General features: G+C 39.2%; 2 protein-coding genes and 1 long non-coding RNA gene across 3 annotated transcripts in view; 2 read left to right on the top strand and 1 right to left on the bottom strand.

Annotated features, from left to right (window-relative positions):
- Positions 1 to 4040: 4040 nt before the first annotated feature.
- Positions 4041 to 4969, bottom strand: LOC119891626. Its single transcript, XR_005442470.1, has 2 exons — positions 4909 to 4969; positions 4041 to 4323 (listed from the first exon to the last, which is right to left on the bottom strand). It is a non-coding gene; the product is annotated as an uncharacterized LOC119891626 (long non-coding RNA).
- Positions 4970 to 9463: 4494 nt separating this feature from the next.
- On the top strand, positions 9464 to 19951 carry LOC119892341 (GTPase IMAP family member 5-like; the record flags this gene model as incomplete). Its single annotated transcript, XM_038704537.1, has 5 exons — positions 9464 to 10070; positions 10205 to 10268; positions 14214 to 14297; positions 19116 to 19166; positions 19614 to 19951. Coding segments are annotated over exons 3-5 (408 nt in total), but the record flags the coding sequence as incomplete, so codon positions are not given.
- LOC119891614 (GTPase IMAP family member 8-like) overlaps positions 19926 to 24356 on the top strand; it is a 21225-nt gene continuing 16794 nt past the window's right edge. The window contains exons 1-2 of the mRNA XM_038703391.1: positions 19926 to 20216; positions 20320 to 20373. Coding sequence (XP_038559319.1) covers positions 20036 to 20216; positions 20320 to 20373 — 235 coding nt within the window. The 5' untranslated portion in view covers positions 19926 to 20035. The remainder of the gene's footprint in view (positions 20217 to 20319; positions 20374 to 24356) is intronic.

The raw sequence follows: 24356 nt of genomic DNA, 5'->3' as shown, positions 1-24356 counted from the left end.
CGAGACTAAACCATGCATTTTCTGTTGCAGTTACACCATTCAATAACAAACATGCATAACTAGGATGCATCAGTTCAAAAGACAGAAAGTCAAGGAAACTAAAACATATAAACACATGATAGGACATATCAATGATACATCATGTATCATCATGATGTATGGAATCTTGAGACGCAGACGGTGAAGGGGAAAATGTGCAGGGGGGCTGGTTAAACTGAGACAGTGGGGTTTTCTATGGCATCATTTTTTTGTCAAAAGTTATAAGACCCGCTCACGCGCAAAAATTAACCTTCAGCTGGCATGATAAAAGTACTTGTGCACAAACAACCGAGAGTTGTACACGTAGCTGCAAGCGAGCGCATGGCATGCTCTGATATGGTAACTCTGCTTGTACAGCGGTATCCTGCTCGCGCACTGCGGGCTTCTGCTCACGGAGTGCTGTTTTGCTCACACAGTGGATTTCTGCTCGCTCGAGTCTACGTGGCGTTTGACAATTTGGGGGCAGGAACCAAGGAGGGCACTGACCCTCTAATGATTGGTCACTTTCATCGTAATCACAACCACAGGGACATCCTTGTACCTTGATAGACAGCTCTCGTTACAGGAAGCACGGAGTCAAAGTATCTGACGGAGTTCAGTCATTCATAGAGGTGGTTTGGCCAGCCAAAGGGAGACGAGAAGAACAGAAGCCAGTAGCAGCCAAAGTGCTATTCGTGGGATAGAGCAGCAGTGAAATGATTCTGAAATACTCTGTAACAGTAACAGACTTTAGCTGTAGTCTCTAGAAATGTTACTGTTAATGTTGTGATGATAACTTAACCCTCTACAGCACAACGTTGCAACGGAAAGTTTTATTTAGCCCCATATCCAGTATTTGTTTCTTTAAATGATTTCAACCAATTAGAATGGTCAAAAAACAGTCCAATAAGGGTTGGGAGTCGTTGGCCCAATCCCAATGTCCAGACTTTACTGACGTCACTTGGAAAGTGATTGAGTTTAAGAGGCTGCAAGGGCTCAAAATGCTGTTAACAGGAACGGGACAGCACTTTGCCACTTTATCACGTTACCTTGATGACGCTGAAACACGTTGCACACTTTTTATTTTATGTTTTTTCCCTACAGAGTGGAGGAGAGGTAAATGTCAACATATATTTGTCAATAATCAATACACCATTGTTGGTCAAACAGCATCATTAAGCAAAAACTAAAATAAAAGGTTGAATAGACAGTGTGTAGGCTAATAAGGTGTATTCCTCTGACTTCATGTGTTCTATGTACCATCCATAGTTTTTCTTCTTCTTCTCTTATAACGCGCAGTTGCCGTGATTTTCCTCTCGATTCCCCTGGTAACCCCCGTATTTCATGTCATAACGCTATGAACTGTTGGCAATTCCCTCAGGCAAAGACTGCAGAAATGCGGACTTACGAAAAAGGTCTATAAAGGGCTCAAAATGTCCGCGAGAGAGTGCTCACGCACTTGACGATTTGACAGTGGGACAGCCCTAAGCCCTGCGCCTCAAAGTCTGTGAGTCTGTGAGTGGGGACATTGGGATTGGGCCACTATGAAGCACCATCTGAAAGCAGAACTTCCTTTTCTGACACTCGGTCACAAGAGCAGGGGGTGTGAGAAGAAGGCAAGATTATATGGTTTAGAATTAACTTTAATTAAAAATATGTGTGTATGAAGGTGTAGAGAAACCTTTTGTTAGGATTACTTTTCAAGGAGGTTTTTACTGACCATGTGTTTGGATGTTACCACATATTATCACATGCATTAGTTGACAATATAAGCTCTAAATATAGTTTTGTCAGTCAATATATTTTACTTATTTTAACACATTTCCACAGACAAATGGGCATAAGATTGTTCTTTGTAACTAAAGAGCAGGATTCGTCTGGTTAATCCCATCTGACAGCAGGGACAGTGAGGAGGAGGGGACTGGAGAAAAATGTTCAGAAATAACCTCAGAAGTTCAGGAGCTCTGGTTGTCATTCAAATGATACAGCAGACATTATGCAAAATAGGGGTCAAATATCAAGCTGTAGTTCTTGTTGTATTTTCGTTGGCATTATAAACTTACCTAGATACCAGTAAGATACTTGCAAGATACCAGTATCTATCAAAAAATATATATACAAAGGGAGCAAGAAGATGAGGACACAGATGAAGATGACTCCCATCCCTAACTAGGGTTGGGTATCATGAACCATTTCCAAGAATCGTGGATTTGATTAGAAACGTGTGTTTGGATTGTGCTCATCAGTTCCTAACTTTCTGCATAACCCTAACCCTAACCGAAATAAGCATTTTATTGGTTAAAAAAGTGTCACTTATCTGCCGGGACCTAATGTCAGGTTATGTGTTACGCAGTACATCATCAGAAACGTCTCAAGCTCAGGTACAAAACACACGCGAGCTGACATTCACCTTTTATACTGAAGGGAAACAAATGATGTCTACAGATGATTTCAATACATATTTTTCTTGGAGACGAGTCCCCAGACAGAGCGGTTGGAACCAGAACCAAGAGTCAATAAGAACCAAAATCAATAAGTAGAATTGGGATCAGATTTGGAATCGATAAAAGTAAAACGATACTAAACCCTATATCTAACCAGGATGTCTGCTTGGACAGTAGGCTACAGGAACATCCAATGTAATATGCAAAAAAATTCTTTTAGGGAGAAAAAAAAAAAAAAAAAAGTTTTCTCCCTAAATTAACCAAGAAATGACGTGGAATAATTTTTTTCATGTACCATCAAAATGTGTGCAGTAGAGGGTTAACCTAAGTTAGCCCTCATAGAAATTGTTGCTGTTAGCTAGCAACGTTAGCTTGCTATTGAACAGTAGCTAGCTAAGTTAGCTACTATTACGTTGGATCAAGTTATACATTATGAGGTGTTAAAGCTATACTCTGAAAAACTGAGTTTGGGACGAATGTAAATTGTAACGTCATCATGATGTGTTCACATGTGATCTTGTGAAATTACATTTTTGATAAAAAACTTAAATAAATACAGTTGTTTAAAGTTTGTCTATGTTTTTACAGCTATATATATATATATATAGATATCTTTGTTCAGTACTGAACCCCAAATTGCCCCTGGTGGCTGTTACGCCAGTGTATGAATCTTTGTGAATGTTAGTTTCTGTTTGAGCACTTAGGCTGTGTATAAATGTGAGTGAATGGTGAATGCAGATGTAGTGTAAAAGTGCTCTGAGTGGTCGAAGACTAGAAAGGCGCTATATACAAATACAGAGCATTTTACATTCTGCATTCTTATCGATGTACCATGGTGATGTTCAAACTCCTGTGAACCAAATATAGAAAGATTTTACAAACTATATAGACCATCTTTTATGTTGTTCAAATGTATATCTAACTGTTATGTTCTGTGTGTGTAGCATAAGGAGACGACAAACTTTCCTGCCCTATGGAATAAAGTTCCTGAGTTTTGTCTCCATGTGATGAGTCCAGATTTTGTCAACAACTGGAAAACTTAGAAATTAAAGGGTCATGGCTCAGAAGGTAAATATTTATTTCTTACAAATGTTAAGTAAGCAAGTATAAGACTTGTTTTCGGGATGAACAAAATGACTTCAAATAAACGTGTGCAGGTCAGGCCTTGTGAGGTGAGGTCTGTCATTACCTGGTGTAGGAAGCTTCTATACATAATTGAACACTGATTTTAACATTTTATCGTAAAATTGGAAGTATGATGAAATGTTATGCCTATTTCCACTTTTATTTCGCTGCTTCTACAAATTAGCAAATTCTTCCAAATACAGCAGAACAAATGACTACATAATCAAAATTAAAATTTGCCCTAATATCTTTCTAGTTTTTGCAGCACCCACCACTAGAAGCAAATAAGGTGTAGCCATAGACTGCGTATAGCACAACACTTGATCATAGAAACTGTGCAAGTCCATAGGCTGTATGATCATGTACTGTATACTAGTTAAGATAAGACTGCGCTAAAGGAAATTCAGGTGAAACAGCAGCAATTATATATGGTGAAAATAAAAGACAAGCGGCTTCCCATCAGACTGCACTTCTGTGCTATTTAATGCATAATATAATGAGCAAAATAAAACACGGTAATTATAGATCACATAGAAATTCTACAAGTTAAAATACAAGCCTTCAATGAAGAGTAAATTATGTTTAAGTGAGAGAAAAAGTCCTGAGTGGATCCAGAGGTTACTGAATCAGCTGTAGCTGTAATTTCCAACTTGTGGTGTGACCCAGTGGACTGGGACTCTGCTGCAGAAAGCTGTGACACAAAGTGGTCCTTCATGTCCAGGTGAAACATCTTTGTCTGCAGGGGGAGGACAAGTCAGTGGGGAAAAACAGTGGAGCTTGCGTTAACCTCAAACACCTCTACTGTAGACTTTAGGCCCCAATAGGCAGCTGAGCAGGAGCCAGGAGACCGAGCATGGGGCAATACACATGGGAACACTCGAAACACAGTGAAGTGAAAGAACAAAAGGAGAAAGTACAGGAAAACACTGATGACAACCGCATTAACCACCATCCACTCCCTGGTCAAATGACATCGGCAGTGATGCAGGTAGTGACCTCGGTTTCTATCAGGCCTCAACGTTACATCCATATGTGTGTAGTAATAATACCATACTAGGTCTGCCGGCTGAGACTTTATAGCTGCGCTGTTATGTTTTTCAGAGCACACAAACACTGTAAACACACAGCTGTCACCTGCCCGGCATGGTGCTATTACCCAGAAACACAGCTTCTCCACCTTATTTTTACAGTTTATACACACAGCCCTCAGCGAGGTTAATAGCCGCATTTAAAACCTGCATGTACCGACAGGAAAGTAACTGTAGCATGTCAGCAACAGTTAGCCTAACATAGCTAACTTGCTAATGTTATCATATCTTACCTGCTGTACTGTCCGCTGCTTTCTCGTCAGATGGATAGCATTCCTTTCACTGTTGACTTTGTGTGTGAGGCCACATGGACAGAAATGCTGTACACTTTTAGTTAGGGTATTATAAATGATAGTCCTCCCTCCAGCCCTGCTCACTTCCTCTGCTTGCTTTCATGGCAGTGTGCTGGCAGTCAGAGCTCCCCCTGCAGTCCATAAAGTGCCTCTGCGCCTCAGCGGTTCCAAACCCTCCCTGCAGCCTTTGGGTCACGCCTCCTCATTTGCATACACAACTCAATCCTCAATCCCCAAATCCCCAATCCTAAATGACTAAATGCCCAATCCTAAATACCAAATTCATTTTTGACTTTGACTTTTAGTTTTACTACAGTCCTACAGAAAATGAACACTGCCAGGAACAACAGGATTAAAATTGTGTACTTTAACAGGTACAGCTGTAGGTCCTGAGCAGCTGTTTATACTGTCTGCATCTGGTATTTAATGATTGGATTTGGGCCATAAGGCGTTCCTACTCCAAGTCCTCTACAGAGATGTCCAGCTGAAGAAGATACGAAAGGGCTTCCTATGAAGGTCATATTTATCTACAAACTGTTGTAATGTAATTCAAAAAACTGTTTGTATGTAGACCTACAGTATTTATAAACTGTTTTTATGTAGGCTACCTACAGTATTTTATGAGATTTGTACAGTATTATAGGATTATTAGACTGAAATGGCCCAGATCCCTTTCACTTTGCTGTGCAGAATACTGCGGCACTTTCCCCTCAGTATACTCGAGGTCTTGTGGCCCCTCCCCGGGTAAACTCACCACACTGTCCCGTAGGCTCTGGCGCCAATCGACTGCAGCACCGTGTATCTCTCGGGAACGTCCCACGTCGTTTTCTGGAGCGGAAGTGACGTGTAAAACATTCACAATAACAGTAGGTCCATGTACCATGATGTTAACAAGGTGATTATAGTCCTAAAGCTAAACTAAACACTAAACCTATGTGTGAAAAACATTTTAGATAACTGAAAATAACAACGAATGAAAAATACTAACCATTTACTCTGGCTGTTGGGGAGAACAACCCATTGGCAAGACATTATTAGCGACCTGTTACCTCAAATTAAGATCATGGTGAAGTAGTGATATGAAGCTTTAGATAGCAATTAAATATTAGAGTTATTGTTACTTAATTAAGCAATAGCTTACAACAGGCCGTTATTTATATTTATTTGCACATTGCAGTTTGTTATGCAGTCACTAAAAAACTGTCCATCGTCAGTAGATTGACTTTGGTAACTCGAATTTAGGCCTGTATGATAATTGCTCTTGTGTGCCGGCGGCCAGCAGTGCGTAAAATAACACTTTAATATTAGGCTGTACAGCATAAAGGACTGAATTGCGTCTCTTCTTGCGCAATAGTCTTTGAACAGGCTGTTGAAACTTAAACTGTTTTGCAATATTGCAGACATCTGGGGCGAGTAGTGCACTGCTATGTGTGTTTGTGCATTTTTGGAAATGTTGAATCACGTAATAGGCTAAGCACTGATTTCTCTTTCTCATTATTTATTTATTTATTCATTTATTTATCTCTTTGCAAAGGAATTTGACGTCATACCCATTATATACTCTATGCTATGAACCAATCAGATTGCTTGATTTGAGCTACCTGTTTTATAATGTAAATTTTGTTTCCTAACCCTTATTCATGCTTGCTATGTAGAAGCTCAACCAGCACCAGGTCACTCTACCTCCTGCTGAGGCGCCCAGAGGTTCTGACTTGTGTTTATATCAAAGAGTATCTGCTACAACAGGAAGCTATAAATACTGAGGTTGAAGCTTTAGGGTGTGTGCAGAACTTCACCTGCCTTCTAGCTGCTCTTTCAGGGGCACCATCACTGTTAAACACTCGCTCAGTTTCCACAATCTCACTTTAATTCAATGTGCTTTATTGGCTGTTTAGGTTTAATAATGTTGCCAAAGCGGATTGCAGCAAAATCACAAAGTTCATATCTTGAATATAATATAACAATTATTAATATAACAATTATTAATTAATTTGCAATCATGACGATTCAGTTGATCAATTATAAGTTACACAAAATAAATAAACATAAACTACAAAAAAGAATGAACAAGAATGTAACATGCAGCGACACTGAGTCACTCGCTGCCCCTCAGGTTGAGAAACAGGACACAGACGTCTCCTAGGATTATTCTGAATTTATTGTTATCTTGAAGTTCTTTGAAATCTGGTATTAATAAATCTGGTAAATCTACTGTTACCCCTTCTGTGTAAAAACAAAACACTTAAAATAAAATCTGCAGAGTTGTGTACTTTTTATTTTCATTTAAATTTGAATAAAATTTTGATTAAATGCAGCCTGATGTTCTCAATAGTTATTTTGTTATTAGTTATTCACTTTTGAACACCACATCCACCATGTCACCAGGACTGCCTTCTTTCACCTCAAACACATTGCCCGTCCCGCCCATCACTCACCTTCTCTGCTGCCGAAACCCTGATTCACGCCTTCATTTTGTCCAGAATACACTACTGCAATATCATCCTCTATGGTTCACCTGCAAAAGCCCTAAATAAACTTCAATATATCCAAAGCTCTGCACGCCTCCTCATCCACACACGCACCTGTGACCACATCACCCCTCCAGTCCTCCAGAATCTTCACTGGCTCAATGTTCCCCAACGCATTCAGTACAAAATCCTCCTCCTCACACTCAAAGCCCTCCATAACTTTCCTACCTCACAGACCTGCTCCACCGTCACAATCCCTCCTGTAACCTCTGCTCCTGCGACAAAAACCTCCTCTCCCCACCAATCAGGACCAAGCACCGTACCTGGGGTGACAGAGCTTTCAGCATCGCAGCCCTCTCCCTCTGGAACTCCTTACCCATACACATCCGAATGTAGCGACATGGACTCTTTTAAATCACTTATCTAAACCCACCTTTTTAGACATCAAATAATGTTACATTGCTCCTGCTGCTCTTTGTTATTTATTTGTTCGTCCCTGTAGTGGAAATTAGATTCCTGGTGAGGGGCTGAGCAAACAGAGAAGTACTACAACACAAATCAGCTGGACCAGAGGTTCTGTCTCTGAGGACAGTCACTAACGTCTGGCCCCGAGCAAAGGGATGCATCATCATTTACACAGTCTAGGTTTCTATGTTTTGGGGAACAGAGATCCTCTCTCAGTCTTGAAGGAGTTTGTTGTTCCTCTCCTCCAGGAGAGGGAGGGAAAGCACCAAAAACAATCTCACAGCTCTGACCTAAACCCTAGTAAATGTGGACAGACTAACATAAGAAGTATAGGAAAGGTTAAGGATAAAACACAATACATAATAACAATAATAGTAAAAGAACACACATAAAAGATTAAATGTAAGAGGACACAATTTTCTGCCGTAACAGTCCCTACGCTCTTATGTGTTTTCCACCACAGGTTTTTACTCATCCATATATTTTTCTATTTCTGTATCTTATCTGATTTTTTAAATGTATCTAACTACTGGTTTTATTATAAAGTATGTTTGAGTGTCCCGAAAAGCGCTATAGGAAAAAAAGTATTATTAGTATTATTAATATTATTATGCCTACTTTTGTGTGAAAACTGGTGATGATTACTGTGAGTAAAAAAGCGTCTCCTCTAGCTCTGTGGCTTTCAAATCTTTTGGTGTCTTTCTCAGGTTTTAATTCTGTTTAATGAACCATCAGGTAAAGGCAGTGATCTGCAGAGTTTGTACCTGTGTAAAGTCAAATAAAAGGGAACATTGAGTCCTTTTTTCTCCTGAGACTCAGAAGTACAGGTCAAAGCTAATGGTTACATAGTATACGATCTTGTTTGTTTTTCAGGTAGAACATGTTCTTCCTCATACCTGAAAGAAGGTATTTTACCTGACATGTTGTTTTCCAGGCCTCACCCACTTCAGATACTAGAGGTGTAAACATTCTGTGTGAATAAGAGCTGAACTCCATATCAAAGAAATAAAAAGCTTGATAAATAATTTGAGGTCTACATTTCACACTGTTTAAAATATTTTAAAGATGAGTTAAAAAAATCATATTTTACATATAAGCAGCTGTAGCTATTGTAATAATAGCTATTTGGATAATTTGTTTCAATCAAAAGGTTATGTTTATATAAAATACAGTTTACCCTTTGAGAGTCATTCTCATGTAAAAACACGTTTCTTTTGTCCTTTCTGAAATATTTAGAAACATCTGATCATGTGATCTGTTCTGACGTCTTGTTTTTTTCTTGAACCTTCTTTACTTTCACTTTAATCGTCTTGGTGTGAAGACAGCAAGACTTTCAGCAGGTGAGTGAACTCAACTAAAATATATCATATATTCATATTTGTACTGACAGACATAAACACACTCTGACACAAAGTCAGTTTCAGATAATTAATTGTGACTTCAGGAAAATGTGTTCAGGTGTTGAAATATACAGGTATCATACTGTCAGATTTTCTGTACTTTGATCTGGTGTCTCTGTGTTTCTCTGAGTTTTTTCAAACCTATTTAAATAATAAGAAAATCTTTATAGAGAACTTTTCAATGTCCTCGTTACAAAGTGCTTCACTAAGGCAGTAAAACTAAAACAGACACGTCATAAAACCATCAGGTTTTAAACAGAACAGATAAAAACAAGAAAACATTTTAAGGAAATAAAAGACAGTTCAAAGAATATTTAAACTTGATTAAATCAGGAAAGGCTCTCTGATAACTAAATAAAAGTTGTTGTTTTAAGAAGGAGCTTAAAGGAGATCACTGACTCAGCCGTCCTGAGGTCCTCGGTCAGTAAACACTCTGTTTACTTTAGTTTTCAGCCTCTGGAACAGACAACAGACTTTTACCCGAGGATCATGAAGAGCCTTTAAAGTAATCAGTAAAACTTTTAAATCTGTTCTAAAACATACTGGGAGCCAGTGTAAAGAGGATAAAACAGGATTAAACATTTCAGAGTTCACTGGTTAAACAGAACCAGAAAGAGGAGTTCTATAACTCTAATTAAATAAAGTCAAAGTTAAACTGAAAGGTGTTCATATTTATTACTTTTACAGGAACATTTCCTTGTTGGTCTCAAGTTAACTTCAGCTGACAGCCTGCATGGTTTATATAAGTCCTCCATTTTACAGAGAACAAGTTAGTCCAGTTAATCCACACACACACACACACACACACACACACACACTATGTGATCACACTAGTTATAAAAGTTGCTCCTGTCTTTAATGTATTTTAAACCTCATTTTTACTAACTTCACCTTTTATTTTAGAACTTGCTGCTCTCCAGTTGAGTTTCCTGTGATGATTCCAGCAGAGACATTTTGACAACATCTGGTGAGTCCAGTCAGATTTTATACAGAGCAATCAGAAAGAAAGATTGAAAGATTAAAAAAACTGTAGTGACCTTTTGTGCTTTATAATTATACTGAGTAATTAAATATATATGTGAGCGCTGTGTGAACCATGTGGACCATTGTCCTTAGGCGTGAGTGGTTGTTTGTCTATGTGTGGCCCTGCGATGGACTGGCGACCTGGGTGGACCCCGCCTATCGCCCGATGTCAGCTGGGATTGGCTCCAGCCCCCTGCGACCCTGTACGCCGGATAAGAAGTTGATGATGGATGGATGGATGGATGGATGGACTTTTAGTCTTACTTGAGTAGCTTTTTAAGAGAAAAATCAGTACTTTTACTCAGCTACATTTGGAGACATCCATCCTAAAAAAAACCTAAAAAATAATATTAATATTATTATTATTTTCTGAAAATTATCTTTTTGTCCTCCAATGTTAGATTTTGGAGAAGTAAGACAAGGGACAACCAATTAGCTCGGGTTTAATGTCCCTACACATTGGCATTTTTCAGTTTCTAATGTTTTACATTGATCCGCGACGCGCTGGCAGACCTCTCAGCTGCAGCAGAACACTGTTTGGTTGTCTGTCAGTCTGGGCCAAACTAAAACATTCAATATTGAGGGGGGAGCCAACAGGGGCCAGTGCCACTGTAACACAGACCTTGGACACCCCCATGGCCCCCCCTCTGAACGAAAAGTCTACAGCAGCCCTATTGAATTAGTGGCCCACGGGCCACATCCGGCCTCGAGGCAACCAACATGTGGCCCAGCACATAATCTAATATAGCCTATATGACAACAAAAATAAATTTCATGTGTGCTATATCATTTCCTTCTCATCTTTGTTGAGTTTCATACGCGCTTTACCGATCACCACCAATCAAGGCTCAACACCTACTGTCTGACCTGCAGCCTCTCCGCTCCTCAGTGTGTCTGCAGAGCGCCTCCACTCCGCACACACTCGTGCATGTGCACACGCATAGAAGTCCGCCAGCTGATCAGCGGACATTGACGAGAACTAGGCTCGTTAGTGTAAGTACGTGGTGCAATAAAAACTTAGCGAGTAAAAAGCAGATTCTTTACCAACACACCTGTCTGACAAGCATAAACACGCAAAATGCGATGTTTGTCTTTAGTAACTGTTTAGCTTAGTTTGCCACTTACATTAAAATATGGCACATTATAAACGCAGCTGGTGGAAACAGACCAGCCCTCCTCTCTACCAGCAGCAGCAGAGGGAGGAGGAAGGCAGGAGGGACTGAGCTGTTCATTCTTTCTAAACTTCACTCAGTATGTTGATGTCAGGAACAGGATTTATTTTAATGACATGTTAGATTTGTTTCTAGTGAGATGTTAGTGACTTTGCTGTTTCCTGTTGCTGCTCTACAAACAACATTTAGTTAATAAAAAAAATGTAAGTATTTTCTTTAATAATATATGCAATTATTAAGTAATAAATAGGACTGATAAAAGCATCGCGAAAGAACTGAACCAACAAGGATTACCAATACAAGAGTGTCAATAAAATCCTAATGATCCCAACTCATGAGAAAATGTCTGGACCATCTCTGTGCCCTGGTTTTAAAATCTGGCCCAATTGAATTTGTAATTGAACAGCCCTGGTCTACAGTGATCATAGTAATATATCTTCCTTTAGACGAATTAAACTGAATGCAGCATTGTAGACAATATTTTGTCCTTGTAATCCATGTTTCCATGGCCTTTGGATATTGCTGGAATTCCCCTCCTTAATTATTATCATAACAATTTAAAAATGCATTGCATTTAAACAGCACTTCTCATACACAAAAAGCGATAACAGTAGCCTACTGGTCCTACCAAGCTGGACATGAAGTCTGCCGAAATATGTATCCTCCTTTATAAAGCACATTTATCAAGTACTTTGTTCTGGGTATATTTCACATCAGGACTAATAACAGGGTTGAATATGGAGACGTTTGTTGTTTCCTAATAAAAGTTATAGTGGGATACAAAATACAAACTGGGATCCAGAGAACGTCTAGTACACTAGAGCTGATACTGTTCATTAAGCCGTACAAAGTGTTGCATCAAAGAATGTTCTGTAACTTGAGCTAAAGTTAACAGCAATGTTTTTTGTATAATGTAATTTAATAAAACTATCACTAAGTAAGTTTATGAAAAGATCCTGTTACTGAAACAAATAACTGTAAGTTACTGAAACATACTAAAATATTACATTATATACTAAACAAGACATTTTGAAAGCTTGAACATTGCCTTTAAGTCTCTTTTGTCACGGATTGAATGGGCCCCTCTGAAAAAAACAACTGGCCCCAGCCTGGCCCCTTCAATAAAACTTGGACTGATCCTCGTTTTTTGATGAATTCTGATTGGCTCAACGGTGCCGATCTAAGGAGTTAACTTTCTGGCTGAAGTCAGCCAGCGTTGTGTGATCAGTGCAACAGAGATGGTAAATATGGTGAAAAGAAATGTGTGGTGCTGAAAAGATAAGAATTAAGAAGAAAAAGATCTCTGCACAAGAGGCAGCTGAATGCGCCAAATTTACCGCCTGCTTCCATGGTGAAAAAGTTATATAAATATATAAATAAGTATACAATTAGAAATGCATTTATTATATACTAAAATATTATATGTATATGTGTGTGTATATAGGCATAAATATTATAAACAACAGTTTGCAATGTTATCACTCAAAGACAACATCCTTCTATATGTGACATATTAGTGTGTATCGTGTGCGTGTATATTAGCTGTTAAGGTCAGTGGAGGTGATGGAGAGGGACAGAGGGATGATGACCCCAGTCATATTGATGAGGAGGGAGAGAAGGAAGAGGAGGAACAGGAGGAAGAAGAGAAGGACAATGGAACCATAAAAACAGTGACAGGTACAAAGGCAGTACGCAGGGCTGAGTAGGCAAATGCTGATGTTCTTCTCATGCATATGTAGCTGTACAATCAGCAGAGGCAGAGTCCTGCACAGTGGAAGCTCAGCCAGGGAGAGGCCTACTCAGAGCTGTAGATGAGAGATTAGAGTTTTATGCAAACACACAAACAGCTCTAATTAATGGAACTGTATTGTAGTATTTGATTGTATTTAACTATTTTAGCACTTTTGACGGGCTGTACACATGACATGTTGGTAGCAGTATACTGTAACTTAAGTTTTATTCTGTGCAGTGGTGCCTTGCTTATACAAACTGAAGAGGGAGGCGGCATCCTAGAGTTTTTTAAGGTCTTCAGCATAATCTTATTCATTTTATACAGTAAAACACTATTAGTATTAAAATAACTACAAACTGGAATAAAAGTCTTCTCCATCTCAAATGGCGTTTTTTCAGTACCAGCTCAACTTGCCTCGACTCGTCTCTACTCGACTCGGTTTGGCCCTGCTCTGTTTTCCATTGCAGATAGTACCCAGAAAATGGAGCTGGTCGTCATGGCGACGCCACACACAACTACCACAATGTAATTTTCAGTGCGACACACACACACGGTTTGTTTTTTTAGATTTTATCATAATTGTTTTGAATGTTCTACCTCGGATTTGTTAAATGATCCACTGTTTGGCAAGTGTTTGTCATGTTCATACCATAAAGAATGTGAAAGGATATGGGATAAAGATGGTTAAGTTTTCATGGTAATGTGGATCTTTCAGATCAATTTGAGGAGTGCCTAGGATCATGTTCCACATTTTATTGAATCCGTCTTGGTCTTGACTTGATCTCAGCCCCTCAAAGTCTCGATTTTGATACACCCTGGTATGATCTGGCATGGTCTTGGTTTGGGTGGTCTTGACTACAACACTAGCCTGATGTTCAGTTAATTATTTTTTAGAGGTAAATGTCCTTGAAGCAGCTAGAGAAGGTTAACTTGAAAACCTCATTTAACGTTGTGAATAAGATTATATAAATTCTACATCTTTCAGGTTCTTAGACCCAGCAGTTGATCTTCAGTTAAATTCATCTCCAGTGTTTCCAGCAGAGTGACATCATGGCAGCAGCAGCATCAGGTGAGACCAGTCAGAATCGGTTAGTCTTGATCACAATCTTCTCTCTTTATCCACATATTAAATCAGGTTACAATCTTGGTTTTAATCTGGTCTTTTATCAGTTTATTATGAAAATGTGTAAGAAAGATCCAGGTTTTTCGGAAGCTCGTGAACACATAAAGGAGATTTTCAAATGTCACACTGAATGAAAATAACCAAAGTGAATAGAAGATAATTCTGCTAGGCAGACCCAGCAGCTATGTTCAGTCCAGCAAGCTGCAGTGAGTCCATATCTCAGTTCAAAACAGAGTTACAAAGTGCTTTTTTATGGGAAAATCAAGAGAAAACAATTCAATTCTATGAACTAATTAAAAGCAGTACACTAAAAGTACACTTAAGGAAATAGAATAACATGCCCAACAATAAAAAGAAAATTAAACAATTAAAGAAAATATGTTAAAACTGCAATGTAAAAGTAATCTCTATGTGTAGTAATGTAAATATGGTTCTGTGAACACTGTGCAGCAATCACTTATTTGTCATTTATATAAAAGGTTATATTTCATTAATATGTCATGTTAAATTTAGCTTTTTATTATAACATTTTTTGTTTCCAACTGGCAATTGGATTGGCTATCGACGATTGAAGTGATGATCAACGATGGGTTTTTCATGCTCCGATAGTAAGGACTAAGATGACTGGAATCTGCACCCAGTGTTTCCCATTGATTTTTATTTGTGACGAGACGACACGCCACAATATCAACGCTGACCGGCACATACTGTTTAATATGAGTTAAATCACACCTTTTGTGGAGCTGCGTGCAGCGCATTGATTCACTCAGCACCTCCGCTTGGTCTCTCGGTCCCTCCGTCTCTCTCTCTCTCTCACACAAACACATTGAACGGAGCCGCATGTTTATAGAAACCTCTGAGAAGTTAGTTGGAGTCCCACCTTCAAATAAGTTAGAAGCAAGCATGTCAGGAGCCTATAGCTTATAAGGATAGCTATGTTAACTTTGGACATGGCTGCTAGGCGCCACACCTACACGGTTATTCTGTGGGAAACACTGTACCTTGCATTTACAGATGTCATGGCATGATGCAACGTAACACTGCCCCCTGGCGATCAAACCAGAATATGATATGAAAATAGAGTACATCGCCCATGCCCAGTTCTCTGTCTGCAATATTGTGATTTATTTGCTATCATAAAAATAGATCTACCCATCTACCAAGACACCACTGTCCAGGATACACAACTGGTAGTTATGCCATTATTGTGCCTTGACAGTGTACATCATCACTCCATTTAGAGCCTGCAGATGGAGCAGATCAAATGGCTGTAACAACCGGGTAAAGGAAATGACTTTAAGCTGTTCGTGGTCATGGATACTGATAAGAATGGATTAAACCCTCTGGGGCCTAAGCTATTCTTTGCCCATTTTCACTACTTTCACTACAATTTATATTGACCACCATGTGTTTTCTATCTATGGATTCAGAAGAACCTAAGCTAAAATAGTATGCATGTAATGTGCTTATAAAGGATGTATGAGTGAAAATGTTCACAAAATACACTAATACAATAATACACTAAAGAATATCTCAAAAAAACTTTTGAGATAATTGAAAATCACACCTCACACAACCAAATTGTAAAGTAAAAAAATATTTATGAAGCCCTTTGTTTTACATCAACATGCAGGTTTTCAATAAAATGTGCCAATGAAAACAAAATAAAGTATCCTTTTGTGCAAACGGTCCAAGACATTTTTCTCATGTGTAAAGCAAGGCCTCTCTAAAGCAACCTCCACACTACTTTAAATTACATTAACATTTATTCATTTAGCTGACGCTTTTATCCAAAGCGACTTACAGTTGCTATGCATGTCAGAGGTCGCACGCCTGCTGGAGCTACTAGGGGTTAAGTGTCTTGCTCAGGGACACATTGGTGAATGGGTCACAGTGGGGGATTGAACCCGTTTTTTCAACGAAAACAAAGACCTAAAAAGTAGTTTTAAGTTTGAAAACGCTGCTGGCCCCGTTTTGTGTTTCAAAACTCCGGAGACCGTAGTGAAGACGGACCAAAGTGGAGGACTTTAGAAACAATGATGCAGCCGCTCACGCTCGGCTCTCTGGTTGGGTCTTGCAAAGCAGAAACACGATGCTGCTGACTGGGTCTACATCATATTTTTAATAAATATTCTGATGCTTAGTCTGTATTTATTTATTATTTCGCCAAATCTTCTGTAACTACGGAATAGACCATCTGCTTCATGTTTACACGCGCATGCCCAGTGCACCTGAACGGGCCCTAGCTGTGCATTTTTAGTCATTTTAATGTAGACTGAGATCAACTCCAAAAAACGCAGCAGAAACGCTGGTGTGGATGGAGATCGTATTCGTTTTAATTCTCCATTTGTAAACTAAAACGGAGTAGTGCGGATGGGGCCTCAGTCTCTCCCAGCTTTTTTCAGTGTCAAAATTCAAGGGACAAAAAACAACTCTTCTCTGAACTCACGCAACCACTGACTAAATTACATCTCTTTTGCACTGAGCTTACAGTAAAGGGGGAAGACACTCCCCTTCACTGTAAGACAATAGAACAAACATTCCATGTCTAAATCTCTCTGACTCACAAATCCAATACATACACATACATATCGAACAAACTATAAAACTATAATGATCATGTTTGTATTACATTATTCCATTATAAGAGCTTATTTGAAGTTACATACCAGTCCTCAAATGGATCTTGCCCACGACATCGGTGAAAAATCTTTTGGCTCCAGGTTTGCTCTTTGTCGCTTTACAAAATGTTCCTCAATGCGTCTTTTCCTCTTTGCCATTATGAAAGCACTAAAAGAATACAGAAATAATAATAACATTTATACATTTACTCTGCACTATTCGTTAATCGTTACTTCTTTCCCTAGGTATTTACCCCATTTATACTGTTAGCTCTTACTAGTATTTATTGGTGCTTTTACTAGTAAACTTTTACTCGTAAAAGTTTTTTATCCATGAGTATTTTTCATGTTCATATATGTACAATTGATTGAGTAATGCGATGTTTTCATAGCTATTTACGTTTAGAGTGGTAAAATTTCCTGAAGGCCTTGTTTGTGTATTTAACCTCGTATTTGTCAGTCAAGAGGCATCACAATGTTAGTTTCTGATTTGTTGATTGGCTGATGGTGAGAGCAGATCGTCACGCTCTCGTTATCCAGCCGCCTCAGAGATATAGTTGCTCAAAAGAGCCTTGCAGACAGAGGTCCAGTAGCTTTTGACTATACTGTTTTTCTTTAAAGGGAAATACATAGTTAATATGTAGCTTATATTAAATTCAAAAGAGACAAATACTGTTTCTTTTTATTTTCATTGTGATTTATTATCCCTGTTGTAGTATTATTTATGTTTTAAGTTAAATTCCAACAAGATATTTCTTTCATCATGTTTTCAAGTTCTCTACCTCAGGTTGAAAATAACTGTAGAAAGAATACACATACTGAAAACAGCTGATCATTTTGTGATCTGTTTCATCGAATAATCCCTGCAGGCACAAGTCCTGCAGCCTTTGACTCCATTTGTTATTTTTAAAAGGGAAATACTGGATGTATACAAAGCAGAGGTCACTATTATTTAACTCCAAAGGAAGAGATGGATTATTGTTTGTCATTTTATTATTTTGTACTGTATTATTTGGTTACTGTGTTATTAAAATCTAGTGTCTAGTGTACATGTGATTTTATACATTAGTAGTATTGTGAAATTAATTAATCCATAATTATCATGAAACCGTGATTATTTCACTACATTCGTACCAACAAAATCTATAATATCATTGCATCCCTAGTTAAATCAGGCTGGGCTGTCTGTAGAGGTGGTACAGACTACCCAAGTCGTGATAGCGGGCTCCACCACTTCCGGCTACTATGCTAAGTGGTTGGGGTTTTCAGCACTTATGCCGGAGATGATAGTGGGTAAAGACCAGTGTTCCTCCTGTATTCGGCACACCACCGCTACTGAATGAATAACCACCCTACTAAAATGTTACACAAACATTAATATCAATGCTCAAGTAATGATTTTAACTCGCACTCTGTGCAAGCGTGGTGACACTCAACGCTTGGCGAGCTCTCTATGTATCCTGAGAGTGTGGCCGAGCGAATGAGAGAGAGAGAGTGGCAGAACATGACTGTGAAAGTTAGCAGAGAAATATATTAGCAGTAACTTTCAGTCTGGTAGTAAACGTACAGCGTAGTTCACAGTATGTCTGTAGTTTCCCCAGCGGCTGGAAAAGTGAAGGCTGTTAGCGCTAGCTAACATCTCCCCTGTACAGCATGTTTTTTGGCTGTAATGTAACGTTAGCTAAATTAGTAACAAAGTAATATTAAGTAGCTCAACTTACCTACTTGTCAAGGGTTGAGAACATCAGGTACAAGCTTAGACTAAACTGGTGTACAGCTCTGTCCTGTACACATACTGTACATCCTGATTATTAACTTAACCTATATTTCAGTTTTCAGTCTGACACCTGGTTGTTAAAGAAATAAGGGACAATGGAGATGAGGTTAATGAGGTAAATTAGGGATGCAAACTCCTTTTAAGCTAATTACGAAATGTTTCTTTTGGATTTTGATTTAAATGCTTAGTACTTATCCAGAGATCCTGTATAGAAAAAAATGATGAATCAAGATGCATCGATAATCGTTTTATAATCACATCGCACATTAATGTAGGTTTGATTTATTCCTGCAGATTTGATCTTACTACAGAATGCCTATTAGAGACAACATGTGAATAAATTGTCTGTCTTTTTTACAATCACAGGTGTGCCCCCCCTGAAGCGCAGACGCAGCTTTGAATTCCTACCCCCTTACAGTGAGTCCAACTGATCTCAGAATTATACATTTAATAGTCAACCACAATAAAAGTTTACTTGAATTAACCAGAAAAGAACACAAAACTTTCTCACTTAAATAAAAAGGACCAACAATAAATACAAAAGATTGTGGACACTTTGACGCTTCTGTCAACAGGCTGTAGCCAATTGATACTGATTTATATTTGCAAGTGGAGCAAAATACACAATTAAGGAAAGCTTTTACACTTGGTTTCACACCAGTAAGCCTCCTAAAATACCAACCTTGTCTAGAAATAAAATCTTTATACTTCTACAGCAAATACATTTTAAAAGAAATGTAATGCCGTTTTTTGAGCAACGTAATGACAATTCTTTTAAATGTATGTTTCTCATATAATCTACACATAGTTGTCTTTTATCTATGTACTATTTACTTACTCAATTATATATTTATTTTATTCCAGTGAGGGTTGTTCTGCTGGGGAACAGCTGGCCTGAAAGGAGATCAGTGAGGAACTTCATACTGGGAGAGACTAAGTTCAACACTGAGGAAGAAGCAGACTGCTGTCTGAGAGTCAGTGGACAGTTGGAGGGGAAAGAAATAGTTCTGATCAACACCCCAGATCTGTTGCATCCCAACATCTCTCAACACAAACTAACAGAACATGTGACAAACTGTGTGAGTCTCTCTGATCCTGGACCTCATGTGTTTCTGCTGGTTCTACAGCCTGAATACTTCACTGAGGAACACAAACTGAAGCTCTGCAGAGTCTGCAGAGTCCTGAAACTCTTCAGTGATCGATCATTTGATCATTCACTGGTTCTGATATCAACACCCACAATTTATGTCAAAAAACCCTATACACAGCATCCACCATTAAAAGACATGATCAGAATGTGTAAGTACAGATACTTGGAGCAGACGAACCTTGAACTTCCACAGCTGTTAACACGTTTGGGTCAAATCGTGAAGGAGAACGATGGAGAGCATCTGACCTGTGATGTGTTTGAAGATGCAGTTTTACCTAGTGATAAACAAAGCTCAAAAGAAAAGGAAACACAATACAGTAAGTGCATAAAAATTCTGACAAAGACATGAAAACTTTGTTTAAAAAAATCATTATACATAAAAACACGAGGCGGAAAGTTACTGATGTCGTCTCTTTACAGATCTTTGTGCTGTCGATGAAGACACTGTCTCAAAGAAACCTGCTCTCTCTCAAAGTAAGTGAATTATCACAAATACAATCATGTATTTGCAACCTAGATATAAAATTATTATTACTGACAGTCCTAAATTACATCTGTAGTAAGAATGGCCTAGTCAATGTGTAAACATGATGTTACATTAAAGGTATAGTTCAGGTTTTTTGAAGTGGGGGTGTATGAGGTATAGCCCTCCCTTTCGCACTATATTTTTCTCATCTGCAGAGCGTTTCTTTCCTATGAATGAGGTACACTGTATTATCCGCAGATCAGCTGTTTGGGTCAACATTTCAGCAGTTTATGGAAGAGACAACAAATATCATAAAATAATAAAAGTGAACAATTATGAAATGCCATTCACTTTAAATACAAGAGGATATGAACCAGAGAGAAGAGAAGAAGAATTTTTTTGTGTGCGTTTAGCACTATCTTACCTGATGGTTAGGTACAGCAGGGCTTTTCAGCAAGTGTCAAAACTGATCACCACAAACATCTCAATATTGCGCATGTAGGGCTGTCGCGATAACTGCTATATTGAAATACCATGCTACTGGCAAGCCAACCGCAGGGGATGGCAAGCAACCCCAAAAACTGCTGTTCATACCTTATTGTTTTACCCTTGAGTGCATGTTAATTGAATAGATCACTGCTTAAAAAATTTGAAAATAAAGACCTTAAAGCTGCAGTTAGTGACTTGCTTGGCAGTGAGGTCAGATTCACAGATACACTTACTATGCATTACTGCAACAAATTACTTTTAATTTATCATAAATGAAGTAATGTACAAAAAAACAAAAGTGTCAATTATACCGCAAACTGCTCTGTAGAGCCAAAATAAATGATCTTAAGGGAAATCACTTTACGGCGACAGCCCTATGCGCATGGAGTTGCCTATATTGGAACTAGAATTCAGCAGCCAATGAGAACGGCAGTGAGGCCCATAGCTTAGAAGGCTGCGCATATACTCATTGAATCTGGAGTTTTAGTACGCTTCACCCTCTAAGGCTATTGCTAGTGAGTTAGAGGCAAAGCAGGATGATTCAAATCCTCACTGGGTCCATACAGTACCACCAAGCACAGACACATCCGCCCAGAGCATAATAAAACTGTCCTTTTCCGGCATTATACAGTGCGAAACGGTACATCACACACAGAATATCACAAATTCTCCATGCCTACGGGGCTGGGGATGGAGAAGGTAGCCCTGGAGCTGTATAAACGCACTGTAAAAGTACAGCTGCAGACGGAGCAGGGCTAACACAAGCAGCAGGTCTCCCCTTGCTATCCAGCGAGGGGGATGCACACCGCACGTGCACAGACGACGATAACTCGGACAGAACACTCAGTACAGTACAGAGTGAGTCGTAAGAAAAGGGAGACATCTGTCCAGATAAAAGTGGACGAAGAGCACAGGGAAGACCAAGGGGCCACCGTGCATATGTCGTCCACTTTCGTCCACTGTCATCCCGCCATGCAGCGCCACAGAGGAAGAGACACCTCTCGTGAAGTGTGCTCTCATGCTGCCCGGAAGAACGACCGCCTTTACATGCACATAAAAGTTAATGACATCGCATTCTTAATCCATAGGGTTTAATATGGAGTTGGCCCAATCTTTGCAGCTGTAACAGCTTCAACTCTTCTAGGACGGCTGTCCACAAGGTTTAGGAGTGTGTTAATGGGAATTTTTGACCATTCTTCTAGAAGTGCATTTGTGAGCTCAAGCACAGATGTTAGGAGCATCAAATTGTCTAAAATGTCTTGCTGAAGCATGAACAGTTCCTCTCACTGGAACTAAGGGGCCAAGCCCAACCCCTGAAAAACAACCCCACACCATAGTCCCCCCTGCACCAATCTTCACACTGACCGTGGAATATTTAGTAGTGAGGAAATTTCATGAATGGACTTATTATTGCACAGGTGGCAACCTATCACGGTACCACACTTGAATTCACTGAGCTCCCAAGCGTGACCCATTCTTTCAGAAATGGTTAAAGAAGCATGCCTAGTGCTTGATTTTATACAGTGGCCATGAAAGTGATTGGAACACCTCAGTTCAATGATTCGGAGGGATGTCCTTTTCAGACCCAGCTAACTGATGGAATTATCATCATTGTAAAAATCCAAGATAACATCTAATAGCAGTAAAGTATTACAGAACAGATCGTCAGTAGTTTTAAATAATATCCTACACATGTATTACCATTTAGTTTTCGGCTTTGTTTTTGATTGTAAAATTGCTGCAGTGAACACACTGTGCTGTCAGGTGCATAGAGTGCACTGAGACACCGCGGTGATGTACAACACAAACAGATCTACCTTATCACCTCAACTCACCTGGCACATCTTCACCACCTGCGTAATTTGTGTAAACTGTAAATTAACAATGTCTGGAAATAAGGCCAGTGACAGCTCTTGTACAATCACTACACTCCATCCTCATCATGAGTCCTCATCATAATAAAGGTCAAGCATGAATGCAGGCTCATGGGTAATGCTGCATGGCTGCGCTATGGCACTACAGAAGATCACGCCAATGGAAGGATTAGAGAGTGTCCATGCAAGACCACGTTTTCCTTGCCCATGATGACGACTGGCTAATTAGGGCTGGAGCACAAAATGTGAGGTGCCTTTTGGAACTGAAGGAATTTTTTCTTTCTTTCCTTTTTCTGCAAAGTAAACTCAATTTTCAAGGCCTAAAAATGCTTGAAAACTCACCAAACTTTTCACATAATTCAGACGTAGCAAACAATTTCATATTTTATGGGTTTTGCACGTGGGCATGGCAAAATGGCTACCGACCCCTACAGAGCAGCCCTCGGACAAAGTTTCACCTACGTGTGCAAAATTCCTGTGTTACGTGTATCATGTCCAGACGTACAAAAAAGCCTCTTGGATCCATTGCCTCAACCCAACAGGAAGTCAGCCATTTTGGATTTAATGGTAATTTTTGGCGATTTACACATTTTGTACATTGACAAACTCCTTCTAGGGAATTAGAAATTTTCGCTTTGCAGTCTAAACCCATTGATGATTAAAAGTTGTACAAACAGTTATTACCATTCGACCAGCTTGCCCATTGCGTGTTGTCAAAAATCGATGATTCACCTTGAAACAGGAAGTTGTTATAACTTCAGTATACATGCTCACATCTGCACCAAATTTTAAATAATAGTCCCACCCTAAACACATCTGCATGCCAATGTTCACTCAAAGTCCTAGCGGCACCTTCTGACAACAGGAAATGACACATTTTACGCTGTAATGTTCTACTCCGAGCAGGTTGGACATATGAACTTCAAAACTGTCCCAGAAAACCCTTAACACATTCATGAGGCCATGTTGTAAAACTTGTGAGTTTGCAGTTAACAGCGTGGCAGTGGTGTGGCCGCTAAATTAAACTCTTCGCCATGAAACAAGAAGTTGTTGTAAATTGACTGTACATGCTCAGATCTGTACCAAACTTTACTTTTCATAAGAGTCCTGCCCTGAACACGTCTACCAACCAATATTCACTCATAGTTGTAGCGCCACCTGCTGGCAACAGGAATTGACCTTCAGCGAAGCAACGCCTGCCTTACGTTTCACCTTATACAGTATACAAAACTTCTGTGATACATATCATGTCCAGACGTATTTTTTGGATGATTTACACACTCCATACTTTAACGAACTCCTAGAAATCAAAAGGTTGATTTATTTCAGTTATTCCATTCAAAAAGTGAAACTTTACACTGGACGTCAAGCAACGTGGATTCTGTGCCTCTCCACTCTTCTTGCAGACTCTGGGACCTTTATTTCCAAAGGAAATGCAACATTTACTTTCATCAGAGAACATAACTTTGGACCACTCAGCGGCAGTCCAGTCCTTTTTGTCTTTAGTCCAGTCAAGACACTTCTGACGCTGTGTCTTGTTCAAGAGTGGCTTGACACAAGGAATGCGACAGCTGAAACTCATGTCTTGCATACGTCTGTGCTTGGTGGTTCTTGAAGCACTGACTCCA

Source organism: Micropterus salmoides, unplaced genomic scaffold (assembly GCF_014851395.1).
Source record: "Micropterus salmoides isolate LMB-PRFRI ecotype aquatic unplaced genomic scaffold, ASM1485139v1 Ms_hic_scaffold_7, whole genome shotgun sequence".
In the NCBI taxonomy this organism is placed as follows: Eukaryota; Metazoa; Chordata; class Actinopteri; order Centrarchiformes; family Centrarchidae; genus Micropterus; species Micropterus salmoides.
Note: the sequence above shows the minus strand (reverse complement) of the source record. Positions and strands in the feature narration are given on the sequence as shown.